The 16,178-nt window shown below is 46.2% G+C and overlaps 1 protein-coding gene and 1 long non-coding RNA gene across 3 annotated transcripts in view; one reads left to right on the top strand and one right to left on the bottom strand.

Moving 5' to 3' along the window:
- Positions 1-16,178, top strand: part of LOC149354279 (uncharacterized) — a 55,572-nt gene that overhangs the window by 31,042 nt on the left and 8,352 nt on the right. The window lies entirely within an intron of this gene.
- LOC149354280 (uncharacterized) overlaps positions 816-16,178 on the bottom strand; it is a 289,860-nt gene continuing 274,497 nt past the window's right edge. The window contains exon 3 of the mRNA XM_089577480.1: positions 816-965. Within this exon, the coding sequence (XP_089433606.1) occupies positions 858-965 (108 nt within the window). The 3' untranslated portion in view covers positions 816-857. The remainder of the gene's footprint in view (positions 966-16,178) is intronic.

The following is a 16,178-nucleotide window of genomic DNA, read 5'->3' on the forward strand; positions in this document are numbered from 1 at the left end:
TAGCCGGTCGCTAGCAACAGCCATATATCAGTATTTAGATGTTTGAAAACGCCATCACGTTCGCCGCTCTGGGTCGAGAAAATTTGGCTCTATCATGCGAAAATACACGCCTTTCTAAACCATGCAGGCAAAGCAAGTACTCCAGTGCATGTAACTAGTCGAAAAAACCAAATTTTGTCGAGCCACTGCAAAAGGCTAATAGCGTTTTCAAAATTCTAAAAACTGATTCGGCTATGACTAACGACCAGCTACAAATCTCTTATTGCTACTAGGCGCCTAACTTTACTTCTTAAAAAGTCAATTATTAAAAAATTAGTTCACCAACTTACTACTTAACACGACTCAGTAGTTCTCTGGAACCCGCCAACACAACTCATACCATGCTGCAATAGCCATATTTTAATAACGAAAATAATAATTGTGAAATTTTTTGAAATGTTGGCTGAAACACCCGGTATATATTTGAAGCAGTATGAGGCCCGTGACAAGACATTCCACAGAACAAATTGTTTATCGCGACAACTGGTAAAGCACAACATGCGTGCAGGGCGCGAAAGATTGATGCATCTTCAGGTAGCGCCAGTGTGAAAGCGTGCACATCATCCCCACCCAACCTATGGTTATTGCCTAAGTACGAATGAAAGCCACACTTGTTTCATTGTTCTAAATAGTTTTCCCCTGAACGATTGATAACAAACAGACATTTTAGACTTCAGTGTAGAAGTAACTGGAGCTGCCTAGACTGGCAACTGTTGAGTATTTTTTTTTTTGCATTTAATCGCAACCGCCGATCTACGTACAAAGCCACCCTCCGACTTTAGCTCTATACACCACAACTTTAAGAGCTTGCCTTGATGTCATTGAACGTGATGTCGGCGCCTTGTCGCCCGGTTTGTGCACTGCTCGTTGCTCTGGCTGCAATCCGAATTGTGCGTCGATATGCGCCACGTCATGTTCGCACGGTCCTGAGAACAAAAGATATGACGAGCAGAAGAGCCGTCAGTCAGGGCATATGGTGTGAAAGAAGACGCGCCGTCGCCGATTCTCTTTTCTGCCTCAGTGCTGAGCGGCTGAGGCGTCTGCTAGGTGACCGGGTGACGCTCAACGAAGGGAGTCAAGTGACGCTGTCTAACAACACAAAATCATCCGCCCTAGAGAAAAGAGAAAAAGCAGAATCGCATGCCAGGCTCATATCATACTGTTCCTATGCCAGGGACGTTCGTGCTTGGGATCGGCGCAAATACGGAGCCCAGCTCGCGTCAGTATAAGCTTCAAAGTCTGCAGGATTTGTGTTTATTTGACGACAATGCAATCCCTGACAATAAAAGCCTCCAGGCGAAACTTAGACATTTGATACTTCTAAACCGCGTTATAAACTTTAATTTATATCCATCCTTCCAGTGCAAGAAGGCAAAAAGTTGAATGGAAAGGACGTTCTCAGTCACTCTCACCCTCTCGTAAGCACCAACGCCTTGTTCCACGTCTTCTACACCCGATGGTGGGAAAGGCTTAACCGTTACGCGGAAGGACCCAACGCCCCAGATCACTTTGATTATAGGTCATACGATTAAAGATCTCTCTAGAACGCCTTTCATTCGTTCATCATCCTGTTTGAAGAGGAGCGTCTCTCATCTGAAGACTGCTTTTCTGCTGCTTTCGCACTTTTCTTTTCCAACACCTTCGTTTTCCAACATGAGCAAGAGATTGGTTTAGCCGCCCTTCCCATTCCTCTCTCTGTGAGGCCTGCGCACTGAAAGGTTCTCTAACTTGCTTCCTTTCTCCTGTTCTGTTCCGCAGCTTTCACAGCTTCTTTCAAACTGGCTGTATACACTAAATGCGAGTTCAGCGCCATTTGAAATCCGCTGTCATGCAGGGTGCCGAACCGGATTTTTTTTCGGGTTCGGTTCCAGTTCGAATTCACACCTTTAGGGTTCAGTTTCTGGTCCGGCTCCGGAGTGAAATTTAGTTCCGGTTCGAACCAGGGTCAAACGGGTTCTCACCGGTTCGGGACCAAGAAAATTTTGAATGCGAAGGAATTTTCTAATAAAACTTGTTTATGCTGTCTCTATTTTTGTGACGTGTGTATGCAAACCAAGAAACACAAAGTTATATCTATACCATGTGTTTCGCCTCTACCCATTTGAATATACTGCCGCGGTAAAAGGCAATAATGTACGGCGAGTGCCGCAAATTCATGTAAAGTAAAACATTTTTTTGGCGTACTATTACAATCATGTATTTGAAAGTCTATAAATATTTTCTTGTTTACTTTTTTAGTTTAGTTGCACAGCGCACCCTATCTTCGAGGTAAAACGGCTTTCGAAAGCAGCCATGTCAGCATATATAAGACATGTATTACGCTACAAAATAATAAAGTAAGACGGGGATTAAAGGCTGCAAAAGCAAAACAGCCCGACCCACTCACTGTCCTTTTTCTATAGGCAACCGGCAAGAGATACCTATCCTTTGCGCGAGGTCAGGTGTTGGTAATGTGGCGAGTTTGCGAGGGTATTTGGCGCAGTTCCGTTTGTGTGTGGATCACCATTAATACGCTTATCCAGAAAATGGCAAAATAAGGGTATTGAGAAGATTCGGAATATAGCTTCAAGTTTTTGATAATCTAAGCTTCCGACAGTTCGAACGAGAATTCGCGAAACCTAGGAGCCAGTGACTCAAACACACTATTTATGATAAGGGAGTAATTACGCATTAGCATCCACTGCAGTGCTGGCATACTACTAGAAAGGAAAGCTATAGATCTTCCTCAGAAACTTCTTTATAGAAGAAAAAAAACGGCAAAATTTCTGGGCATGTAGCTTTCCTTTGTGCCTGTATGACTTCGCATGGGTGTATGCTAGTATGTAATTACTCCCTTATTGATATCTACTCCACCTTTGGGATTCCCACTGAACATTCGACCAAAGAGACTATATATATGTCAGCGCTCTATTTCATGAGGGCCAATATGAGACAAGAAGCTGGAGAGACGCGCATCTAGGCGGAAATTTTTTCCGTGTGCTGGAAAGTAAAGCTGCCAGGACAACACAGATGCTCAAATATTTCCGCAGATACTACAGGACAAGGACCGAGGAGACTAGAGAAACGAATACCCACCCTGAGTATGACTGCCGCATTTCCTCAAGCGTGATAAATCCCTACAAGTGGGCTAAAACCGAGCTATTTTGATTAGAAGGGTGAGGCTTCACAATAAAAAAAAACTATCAATCGAAACTGTCGAGTGCCCTTCGTTACAAGATATGTGCGAAGGTAGTCACTAAAAGAATCAGAGAAACCTCAGACTTGTCAGCCAACCAGCTGGATTTTCTAAAAAGACGCTACATAATAGACCATTTTTACGCCATCAATCAGTTGATAAGAAATGACCAAAATATAAGGAGTCTGTTCAACAGATTTTATAGATTGTGTCAATTATTGCAGCGTATCGAGTAGATGTACATATGAAATGGACTACAAGGATAGCGTAGCGAACCTTGGGCGACTCCTAGGTGGTGGAAGCCGCCCACCGGTATTAGCCAGGTACTTGGACTGCAGAACATGCCCTTCCTCTCCCTGCTTCTGTTTTGCGAGCTAAGCAGCGCGCATGAATCCCTTGGCTGCTTTCGCAACTCAGTGAGTTTCCACATCTTTTCTTAGCGGGACAGTATGCTCGGTTTTCTTCGCCACTGTCGCGGCTTAAAGTAAAGACACGTGCAGCCGATTTTTTTATTTTTGTTTATTTTTGGCAGCGGGCTCTATGTCTCTCGCTGCTGTCGTTGTATCACTCACTGTAGGGCTCGCCCGCTCTTCAGTGACATTAGAAATCATTCACTTCGCGGAAAGAACAGTCGAGAGTTCAAAAAGGCCAATGTAGAGAATACATAGACTGAGAAGCAGCCAGTTACAACACTCAGGCCGAGAGGCTGCGGGGATGGCCGAGTGTTGAAAGCTGGCGGCAAACGAAGCTTCGCTTCTTGCGCCGCTGATGGTTCCAGCGCCCATTGGGGAATAAAGTACAGTGGTGAGCAGCCTTGTCTAGAGCGCTTGAGCAGCTCGCACTTGGTAACAAAAACCGAAATTAGAGAGCAGCCCCTCATAACAGGGCAAAGTTTTCGTGCCTGCTTTGTTTACGAGGCTATCTGGCGCTACTTCCGTGCAAGCGTTGCAGCTGGACCCTAGAGGCTGCCATAAAATCTGGATTTGTTTGCAAGGAAGTGCACCGCCCGAGCGCTCTAGACAAGGCTGCTCACCACTGTACCATAAATTTTTCCAGCAAAAGCGCTCATACGGAGCCTTCCTCGGATGATTCACAGTTCCATGGTACATAACCAGATATTATTGGGCTCGTGACTGGAATGAAGTCACGGGTGATCATATCACCAGCACCGGCTAGTTATCGTGCGCCTGTTCGATTGTTGAGCTAGCTCAAGTTGCCACAGAGTGCGCATGTTCAAGCCATTAGCAAAATACGGACAGCAGCACAACAACAGCCCTCACTGAGTTTAGCGCGTTAAGCAGCAGAGTATAAACAACAGGAAATTTTTTCCGTGGCAAATACCATTCGGAAGGAAATTTTCAGAGCGTTTCAGACCAGTTTTTCATGTCCTGCTTCTGGTTCGCCGAGACTTCCGGGCGATCTCCGCCTTAGTTTATTTAGAAGGGGAGCTCAACTGCAAGCATTGCATGGCTATCAGCATTTGTTTCGATAGCAGCATCGGTAATTACGCGAACATTGCGCAACCAGGTAGTGGAACAGATATGTAATGTGGGTAGAAAATATTTCTGTTGCAATAAAGTAATTTCTGTCTCTGTGTGTACCTAAACGAATACATAGAGCGATCGCAGTTCGCAGTTTTGCAAAGCAAAAGTTATAAATACAAAGTCAGGAAGGGTGATGAATTCTCGCCACAGTTATTAATCGCGTAGTTACAAATGTTATTCAGGCGTCTTGATGTGGGAAAATTTGTGTATGCAAGTAGCGGTGGAAAAAGTTAGTAACGTTTAATTTAGTGATTCCGTTACCATCCTTACAAACTTAGGAAAAGGGTTGCAGCGCGTCAAGGATTATAACTTGACGTGCTAACGATGATATAGATAAATTTTCACGCAGAATTTTGCATTTAAGGATGCGAAGACACTTCTGTACGACGCTCCAGCTAGATGCTGCAGAAATTTTCTTCTATGTGCTACGTCAGCCTATCGTCACCGTGTTTTTTTTTTAGGCTACTTTTCTAGTCACTGTATCAGCTTCTTCATAAGTTCAGCAGCGGCTGTTCCAGTTAACGCTACATTGTCCACCATGCCTTCTAAGCACCGCCCCGCTTCCGGGAAGTGATTCCCGTTTTCGTGGAGGAAAAATTGTCACTGAATTTCTGAAGCTTTAACAAGCCGTTAGGCATGGCATGTAGAGACATCCACCCTTGCCCGGCAATCGAAAGTTAACCTCTAAAGAGAGCCTGCGAAGGAAAATTGTCACTGCGGACTCAATGCCACCGCACTGCCTACACTGCGGACATGCGTTCTTTTTTCTAACATTTCATGGTTGTCTTGCCAGACACTTTAGGAAAAGTCGAGCGAGATCAGATGGTCATTTGAAGGTCAGTAGATTTCAAAAAAAAAAAAAGATGGTAGATGCCGCGCCTTGTTCAGGTTCATTACCTGACATACAGCGCAAAAACGAAGGGATAGAAAATAAGTTCGAAGGAAATGCACTAAAAGTCCTGACCCGCAAAATCCCCGCTAGGTAACCTAAAGCCGGAGCCCGCCAGCTATATCGATGTAGTGACAATTCATGTGGGAAGAGTGCTGGGGTTCATTTTTTTTTTGTCTTACTACCACTACTACTCCTCCAGGCGCACCAATAAGCTTACTTCCACCCCCTACAACAAACAATCACCAAAGTCTATAAAAACTGTCCTGAGTGATATAGCCTTTACTTTGTGGCTGCTGTCTGAGACAATGAATGCCTTCGAAAGTAAATGTTCCACAACGGAGCTTCATTACTGCACCAATAAGTTTCACAGAGAAAGAAGAGCTATTCGCACCCGGTCTGAGTTTGAGCAATTTTAACAATTCTACTGAAATTTTCAGCAGGTCGGTATATGAGGAACACAAATAAACAGAAGGTTTCTCTTCGGTCTGTAGTAAAATGTTAACCGCTTAAGAAATTTGCATTATGGAGTTGTGCAGTTTGTCTTGTAGCCGGCAGCCTTTCTCGTGTTTTTGTCATTTTATAGATTGGCTGAATTTTCTGATCCCCTAGTGCAACTCTCGATGGGTTAACTTGTGCCGTAGGACCTCTTATTGGGTCTGAAAAAAAACATTATGATGTGTTGTAGCAAAACTTGGGCTGAACCGTGTCACGAGCCGGTTCATAATGGTTCCTCCGGGGTATTCCAGTTCGGGTTCGGTTCCAAGATGGCCACAAACAAACGGTTCGGTTTGGGTTCGGGGCAAAAATACGGGTTCAGCTCCGCTTTTGGGTTCAGGTTTGGTTCCGGTTCAACACCGTACTTTGATCCATTGCCTCTCTCTGCTGGTCAATTTAAACTATTGGGTTTTAACTTGACGCGATGCTTCATTGTCGAACCGATAATCTACTTCGCCTGAGGCTTTGAGCGGGTACGTCACAATGCTGCGACCCTTCGCGTCACGGCCCCAGGAGAGGCAACCATTTAGCACGACGCACGCGGAATCACGACAGGCCCCCGAGGTAGCTGTGGACCTTCCCTTGGAGACGAGGCATTAGAAACTTCGCTTGCTGAAACCTAACGCCCAAACCACGAGAGAAAGCGCCTAGGAGCGATGCGCGGTACAGTGTAGCCTGGCGAAACTGGTTGTTTGCGCTGGCTGTAAACGCGCTGTTCGGGAGTCTTTTAGGATAAAAGAAAAAAAGTGCTGTAAACAGCCTTTCTCAGATAATGCTGCGGGGCCGCCCTATTGTTAAAATATGCCGACCATTAAAAATTTTCTCTTTCAAAATCGGAAATGCCAGCGGGAAAAAAAATCGTGCAATACCAGCAGACGCAGAGGGACCTGCTTCTGAAGAGGGGGGAGGGGATAAAAAGGAAGGTTTAGTGTTAAGATCGTTACAAGCATATGGGGAATAACGGATGTGCTGCGAGCAATTGAATGCTTCGCAAGCTGTTGCGCGTCTCTTCGCAGCAGGCACCAACCATCGTTGGGGCGTTGGTCCGAGAGAGTACGCCCCACGTGGCTTCTTTCTACGCCTACGCATCGCTCTCTCTCTTAGGGCTGCGCGTCTCTGATTGGCGCGTCTTGTCGGGCAGCAACATGTCGAGGCTGATCGGCAGCCAATAGGAGAGCGGCTGGAATAAACCATAGAGAGACCGGATGACTACGGATGACGTCGGCGCGGCATACCTGTGGCTCGGTTTTCTCGGGAACGACGCGCGGGACAAGCACGCGCTAGACTCGTGACGGAAATGGTCATGTGACAGACCGGAAGGTAGAAGGACCTGTCGCAGAAAACAATCGATTCATGTACAAGACCGTGGCTTGTCGAGTAGCGCGCTGTCACTACGTCTGCGAGAGCTGTCCTTGTGGGGATTTTTCCGTCAGTGAGCGCGGCTCTTCTCAAGAGGTGGCGCTGTCAGGCTGTCGATGCGTGTTTGTATAAGAAATAAATAATTTAGAACGACTTTCGCTGCTTTCAAAGACCACAGTACAGCTCCGGCAAACAGACGCTACACTGCCCGATGTTCTTACTCGTGAGGAAACGGTGGACCACGCAGAAGTGCAATTGAAAGTGGGCTGGTCTTAAGATTGGCCGTGCATGTACGGACTGTGTTTTTAATTTTCACGGAAGAACTACACTTGTATCTGGCCTATTTTCTTGGCTTTTAAGCTTGAAAAATAAACTTTCATAGATTTACTTATTTATTTGCCCTTTGATATTAAATATCAGATTGCTCACTTATTACATTAAACCAAGCTACAGTGGTAACCAGGATGACACATCGCTGCTATTCGCTGGTTTTTTCACAAGTCTTCTGTTTGTGAATTATCTGCGTAAAAGATTATTCGTTTTTTTATAGCACCCCCTCTTACGGCGAAGTTTCTTAGCAAACGCGTAGTAGTGTTTCTCGCGTTCGTTACAAAAACACCATCCATCACGTGACCAACCCCTGTAGGCAGCCGGTGCAGCGCGCTTAACGCTAACTTCGTCGTCATCAGCTGGGTGGCAATAAAACGACCCTAAATGCCATGAAACGCCGCTCACGAAGACATCCTAAAATCAAACCCACTTTAGCTGAAATGACCACTGGGCGCAACCCGTCGTGGCTCAGTGATTAGTGTATTCGGCTACTGAGCTGAAGTACCCGGGCTCGAACCCGACCGCGGCAGACGCGTTTCGATGGAGACGAAATGCATAAAGGTGCCCGAGAAGTATGCAACGTCAAAGCACGATATATATTCCCACATTTACCGATTGACCGATACGCAAACAATTACTTCGCCATTTCCTTTCCTAAAAAAAATAATTTTTCTTTTTACAAGCAGTGCGGCATCCTTCGCGCCTGCGCACTAACAGCAACCGCAGTTATGATAAAGCCGTCAGCAGCAACGGGGCTCACCAGTCGCGTTGCTAGAGGGCCATGTGTCTAGCCTAATCAGATTGTTGTGCCCTGAAAGCTGCACGTATGCGGGAGGCTAGAGCAACTAACATGTGGGGGGTCGAACGCCGGATAGACGCCCTCGGTACGCTGCAAGAAGAGAAGCTCAAGTCCGTGCCAACATATTTAACACACTATAAAGCGCTGGTGGCTAACCTCCCGTCCCCCACTCGTACGTGGCAGCAGCATTCATAACAAATGCAACAATTCCAAAAGGGCAATAGTTAGGACAAGATGCTGGGACATGCCTCGCGAAGAATGACACAACAGGAACCGAAACTCACAAGAACAGCCAGGGTGTCAACTTTCAAAATCGCCGCCGGTCTATGTATCCTGCCCAACTATGGATGTTGGTTCCTGCTGCGTCATTCTCTGCAAAGCATGCAAAAGCATCATGTGGACAACCTAGCGCTGGTCACCCGCATTGCGGGGGCTGCATTTCATTCTTTCACCAGCAACGTGTCCAACTCCGCTTCTGCTCATTTTTAAGAAGCTTGCGACTTTGTAGTAATGATAGAAAAAACAAATGCCCTGTTTGTCTTGAGGCCAGCTACAGGAAGTGACTGATGGAAAAATTGGCAAGAAATAAGTTAAGTAGTTTGAGAGCGTGCCATGTTTTTAAAGAGTAAACTGTGAAGTTCACTCTACCATGTGAGAAAAAAAAATTGAGGGGACACTTAAGCTCCGCTTTAAGGATATGACGCGATAGCGGTAATGAGTTAATGTCCATATATGCGGAATCGGTCATTGTCAACTTTGCAGTCATAGATCCCTGGGAGTCCTCACACCACTTCTTTAAGAATGGTAGAGCGGTTGAGAGATGCGCCATTGCCCTGGGGTGGCAGGCGCTGAACCTGGTGGGGGTTCTGCGGCCCAAGTCGTTCTTTCCGAACAACCTCTCGCGATAAATCATTAATTTAACAGCCACTTGAAACGTTGGTCAGTTTGCTCACAATCCGATGGGATAGTTGTGATGACGCCACAAGGTCAAGCGACCTGGGTGGCCCACCTAGGTTGCTTCTCCAGCGGGTGGCCACCTGGGCGGCCTTACGTCACCCCATTTTTCGCTCACAACGCCGACTCCGGATTTTCTGGGTAACGGGGCCTTTAATGCTATCGTGCTAATACTTCTGTAACACATTCAACGATAAACCTGCTTAGCTACAATAAACCCACTTGAAGATGCATTCGCAAAGGGAGAACTATATAAAGGCTAAAACACGAGCACTGGCTCAGCCGAAAAGTTAACGGCAAGAGCGCCCTACACGAGAACCGCTCTTAATTGTTTTCCGCACCAAAGCCTGAGCGGCGAAAAGAACCCAAAGGGCAATTCCATAGATCACGTTGGTCGCTAATGAAGCACGTGGTTTGGGCCAGTATAGAGGAGAGAAGCTTTTCAGACACACTCACTCAGATAAACAACATATGTTATTAGCTGTTATTAACTGCGTACTTACAAGTGGTAATCAGGACTGTTGGAGAGAGAAAATTTGGCATGCAAGTAAGGGTGGAAAAGGTTAGTATCATTTGATTTTGTGATGTCATTGACATCGTTAGCAGAATAGGGAAAGTATTGCAGCACGTCAAGAACTTCAACTTGATGTCGTCTCCATGGTGTAGATAAATTGCGACGCAGAACTTCGCATGACAATACGAAGTTAAGCATGCCAGGTTTCAGCAAATTGCGGGAATCGCCTTTTGTGAGCTTCGTCATTATATTGAAGCCACGTTTTTTGGCATTAATTCTGGAGTCATTGAACGAGCTTCTTCAGAAGTTCATGTCCCAGCTGGCGCAGGGTGGTCACCACCTTTTTTAAGCCCCGCCTTCGCGGAGACCAAAATTGTTTTTGATTTATCAAGCATTTTCCAGCCGTTAAACATGATGTGCATCGACATCCAGAATGTCGGGCAGTCCAGAGTTTGCCTCTTTAAACATAGCCCCCAAAAGAGAATCGTCACTGCGGACGCATTTCCACTGCCGTGCTTACACTGCAGACATGCATTCTCGGCTCGAACACTGTATGGAGGTCCTTCTTGACACTTTACAGAAAGACAAGGAACATTGAGGAGTAATTTTCGGCGCAGAGTTTTTGAAAATAAAGATGGTAGACGTGGCAGGTGGTTCACGTTCATTGCGAGGCACAGAACGCGAAAGCGACGCGATTCAACGTAAGTTCACAGGAAGAGCGTTAAAAGAAGTGCTGGCCCGCAGAATGCTCGCGAGGTAAACAAAATGCCACCGCTACCCAGCTATGTTGACGTAGAGACGAGTGATTTTAGAAGAGTACTGGGCTTAATTTTTTTTTATCCACTAACTCTACTACTGCCCGAAGCCCGCCACTAATTCTGCGCTTATTTCCACCGCCTGCAACAAACAATCTTCGAATTCCGTAAAATCTACCCCAACTAATTCAGCCCTTATTTCTTGGCAGCTCTCTGACACAAAGAATGCCATCGAAAGTATATGTTCCACAACGGGCATTGATCGTTGCACTTGTCAATTTCGCATATGGATGGTATATATAGCACAGAGAAAAAAGAGCTACTCTCACGCGGTGTTTCTGAGTTCGAGCTGTTTTAACAATTAAGTTAAAATTTTGAGCACGTGGATGAATGAGCGAGAAAAGCAAAGAAAAGGTTTTTCATCGGTTTGGAGTAAAATGCTTTAGGATTAACAAATCCGCATTACAGAATTGTGTAGTTCGTTTGATGAACAGCACTTTTACTCTCATTTTAGTCATTTCGTTGATTAGGCTCTGTTTTGAGATTCACATTCCGGATCTGGATGGGTGAACTTGTGCTGCAAGACCTCTTATTTTTGGGAAAAAAAAATTATGACGTGTTGTAACGGAACTTGAGCTTAACTGTGCTCTGAACTGCTTAAAAACGGTTCCTGTGAATCGTTCCAGTTTGGCTTCGGATCCAATTTAACTAAAAGCAACTCGGTTCGAGTCGCTTCTAGTTACGGACAAAAATACTAGTTCAGTTCTAGTTTCAGTTTGGGTTCCAGTTCGACACCCTGCTTTCATGCATTGCCGCTTTCTACAGCTCGACTGATATTATAACGTTTTAACTTAATGCGATGCTGGATATTCGAACCGGTAATCTACTTCACCTCAGGCGATGTGCGGGTAGGCCACAATGCTGCGACCCGTGGCATCAAGAACCCAGGAAAGAGACCCATTTAGCAGGGTGCACGCAGAATCACTACGGGCCTCAAGGTAGCTGTGGACCTTACCATAGAGACGACGGACAAGAAATTTCGCTTGCTAAAGCCCAACGCCCAAAACACCAGAGAAACCGCCCTGGAGGGGTGCCCGGTGGAGTGTAGCCTGGCGAAACATGGTTTCGGCTGGCTGTGACGGCGCTGTTTATGAGTCTTTTCGGATAAAAGAAAAAAAATGCTCCGTAGAGCTTTTCTTAGATAATGTTTCGGGGCCCCGCTATAGTTAAAAATTTTTTGCTCGTAAAATTATTGCCCTTTCAAACTTGGAAATCAAAGCGGAAAACAAAAAACGGGCAGTTCCAGCACAGCCAGAGGGACCTGCTTCTCAAGAGAGAGAGAAAGGAATTTTAATTAGGGAAAGGTGGAGAGGTCGGCCGGTGGTAAGATGGCCCTGGCCTGCTACTCCACACAGGGGAAAAGGAAGAGGAGGAAAAGGAAAGTGCGAATGAAGGCTGATGATGGCATAATACAATGAGTTTCACGGGTGATGTCTACACACACACTCACACACACCACACTGGCTGGCACTCGCATCGCGGTTAGTAGACGCACATAGAACTCATTAAACTGGTGTCTGCAACACAAACACCGACACATCTCATTAACCATGTAGGTTGTGCACAGGCAGTCCCAGACGAGTATCCAGGCCTGTTTTACACAAAAAGTTGAGCAGGGCCTTTATCAGAGGGGCGTAGGGACAAAGAGGAAGGTTTAATGTTAAGTTCGCTTGAAGCATGTGGCGAATAACCGATCGACAGCGAGAAGTTGATGCTTTGCAGCATCTTTTGCGGCCCTTCGCAGCAAACACCAAGCATCGTTGGGGCGTTACATGGTCCGCTACGGTACACTACACGTGGCTTCTTGCTACGCCTCACTGTCTTCGGGCTGGGAGTCTCTGATTGGCGCGTCTTCTTGGACAGCAAAATGTCGAATCTGATCGGAAGTCAGTACGAGAGCGGCTGGAATCCACCATCTAGAGACCGGATAGTTAACTACGGACGAGGTCCGCGTGGTATACCTATGGCTTGGTTTTCTCGGGGACGACGTGCGGCACATGCACGCGCTAGACGCGTGCCGGAAATGGTATTATGACAGACCGGACGGCAGAAAGTGCCCTCTCTCAGAAAACAATCGATTCATGTACGAGACCGTGCTGTCGACCAACGCGCTGCCGCTGGGGTTGCGAGAACTGTTCTTGTGGGGACTTTTCCGTCGGTGAGCGCGTGAGGTAGCGCTGTCAGGCTGTCGAGGCGGTTTCTATGATAAAAAAAAAACTCATTTAGAACGGATTTTGTTGATTTCACAGACCACAGTACAGCTACGGCACACAGTAGGTACGCCACTCAAGGTTCTTATTCATGAGAAAACGGTGGAGCATGCAGAAGAACAATTGAAAGTGGGCGGGTCTTAAGATCGGTTGTGCAAGTGTGGACTATGTATTTTTCACGAGAGAACTACATAACTATTTTGCCTGCTTCTTGATTTTTCGGCCTGACAAATAAACTTCATGACTTTATTTATTGATTTATTTGACGTATGATGTTATGTATTAGATTACTGACGTATTAGATTAGAGCAAGCTACGCAATGACTGGGATCACATGGCGCTTCTATTGTCTCATTTTTCGCAGGTCGTAGGCCTGTTTGTAAAGTATCAGCTAAAAAGATGATTCGGTTTTTAGAGCGCTATCTATACGGCAATGTTTGTAGACTCTCGCGTTCGTTGCCAGAAAGCATTCGCGATCACGTCAACAACCCGTGTAAATAGCCGGCGCCACATGCATTACGCTAGCTTCGTCGTTATCATGACGACATCCTCGTTATGAATAACGACATCTTCGTTATCGATAATGACATCCTTATCAAGTCGACACCGCTCAAGACAACATCTGAATTTAAATTACCTGAACTGATTGCAAGGCACGCGGCATCCTGCACTGCTGCGCAGTACCAGCAGTCGTAGGCAGGATAAAGCCGTCAGCAGCAACGTGGCTCACCAGTAGCGTTGCTGAAGGGCCATGGATGTAGCCGAGTCGGATCGTTGTGCTCTGAAAGCAGCACGTGTGCGCGAGGCTAGAGCCACTAGAAATAATGCGGCTGATTGATGGGAGGATGGACGCTCTCGGGACGCTACAAGACAAGAAGCCGAAGTGCGTGCCAACATCACACCATAAAGCGCTCGTTGCTATTCGGTCATCCCCCAATCGTCCGTGGCAGCAGCACTCAGAACAGATGCAACAATTAAAAAAGCCAACAAGTTTGGGAAGTCGGTGAGCCATGCCTTGCGAAGAATGAAGCAGCAGAAACCGAGACTCACAAGAACGGCCAGGGTGTCAACGTTCAAATTTTCCGCCGGTGTGTGCACAAGTGCGGATGTCGGTTCCTGCTGCGTCATACTTTGTAAGGCATGTAAAAGCATTATGTCTACAAGCTAGCGGTGATCATTCGAATTACGGGTGTTGTAATTTCATCCCTTCAGCCGGAAGATGTCCAACTCCACTTCTGTTGATTTGGCTGCATATATATCTTGTCGTTCTTAATTTTTAAGAAGCTTGCTGCTCTGTAGTAATGATAGAACAGATATATTCCCTGCGCGTCGAGGCTTACTGCAGGAAGTGACTGATGAAAACATTGGCAAGTACTAAGTTACACAGTTTGTAAGCGTTCCATATTTTTAAAGCGTGAGCTCTGAAGCTCACTCTGTACCATTTGAGAAAAAAAATTGTAGAGGGCATTTCAGCTCCTCTTTAAGGTTATGTAGCGGTGGCTTTAATGAGTTCATCCCTATATATGCGGCATTGGTCATTCTCAACTTTGCAGTCACAGAATCTTACAAGTCCACACATATTCCTTCCGCAATGGTGCAGCGGTTAAGGATGCGCCATTGCCCTGCGGTGGCAGGCGCTGAACCCGGTGAGCCTTCTGCAACAAAAGTCACTCTTTCCGAGCTACCTCTCGCGATCAGTCATTAATTTAAAAGACAACTGCCACGGTGGTCAGTTTGCTCACAATCCAGTGGGCCGGTTGTGATGACGCCCCAGGGTCACGGGGCATAGGTGGCCCACTTAGGTTGCTTCTCCAGCGAGTGGACACCTGGGCTAGCCTACCGCAACCAAATTTTCGCTTACAACGCTGACGATGACAACGCCGACAATAACAGGGCCAGATTTTCTGGGTAACTGGGCCTTTAACGCTGTCGTGTTCATATTTCTGCAAAACATCCCACCAAAAATCTGCTTAGCTAAAATAAAACCTCTGGAAGATGCATTTACAACGAATAAATATAAAAAAAAACATGACCACACGCTCTGACGAACAGTTAAAGGCACGGGACGTCTTACACGACAACCCCTTAATCGTTTTCCGCATGTATCGTCATGAGACAACGCTTCTGCGGCATAAAGAATCGACCGGGCAATTACGTTGACGAATTTGGTCGCTAATGGAATAGCGGTTTTGGCTTACGAGGAGATAGGCTTTTTGTACGGTCAGACTTTTAGAGGTGAACAGCACAGGAAGACAATTGTGGCAGGGGAGAAGCTGGCTTCTCGATGCCAGCGGTAGCAAACGACATACCTCTGTCGAATGTTTTCTTTTGAAATTCTGTTCGGTTGCTGACACGAAGAGCTAGGCTCACGGAAGGTGGCGCGGCTGATCGACTGGCGCGATGATATCTCGTGCGTACTCTGATTGAAACGGTGGTATTGTGGCTGCAGACTAATGCAACATGAGGCATAACAATTTCAACACACTTTAATCCGCTGAGGCATAATATCGGGGACAAAAGACTCCAGGAGACGCGAAAGGCTATATAGGCGCATAGGAGCAATGGTTGCCAACGCCCACCTCATTTCACTACACCACATTAGACAGCATTAGTCAGCATTCACCAAAACGCGCGTCATCATGAGCCATTGGCTAATAGCAGAGATATCGGCTTTGGTTCCCGTTAAGGCTCTCTCCAGTCTTCTGTCCCGGATAACACATAGAGAGCATAACGGTCAATTCTCGGTTCAGACGTTCAGTAAGGCCACTGTTCTGAGAATCTATAACCTGCAATCAGTTTGTAGGGGTATATCGTTAACATCTTTGAGAGAAAAGCACCATCCTCGGCCTGTGATTAACTGTCTGTAAGCAAAAGAGGAAAACACAATGTCTTGCATAAGACAATCTTCGAAATCGGCAACAGAACCCGTGGCTAATGGACATGTTAATGCTTGGTCGCATAATCTGTGGATACGGCAATTGGCTTGCGACAGCATTTAGCTTGTTGTGTCAGAAAAAAAACTCCGGCTTCTCTGTCACGCAATTCCATGACT

The sequence above is a fragment of the Amblyomma mixtum genome, chromosome 3 (assembly GCF_055824585.1).
Source record: "Amblyomma mixtum isolate Tamu chromosome 3, ASM5582458v1, whole genome shotgun sequence".
Classification (NCBI taxonomy): Eukaryota; Metazoa; Arthropoda; class Arachnida; order Ixodida; family Ixodidae; genus Amblyomma; species Amblyomma mixtum.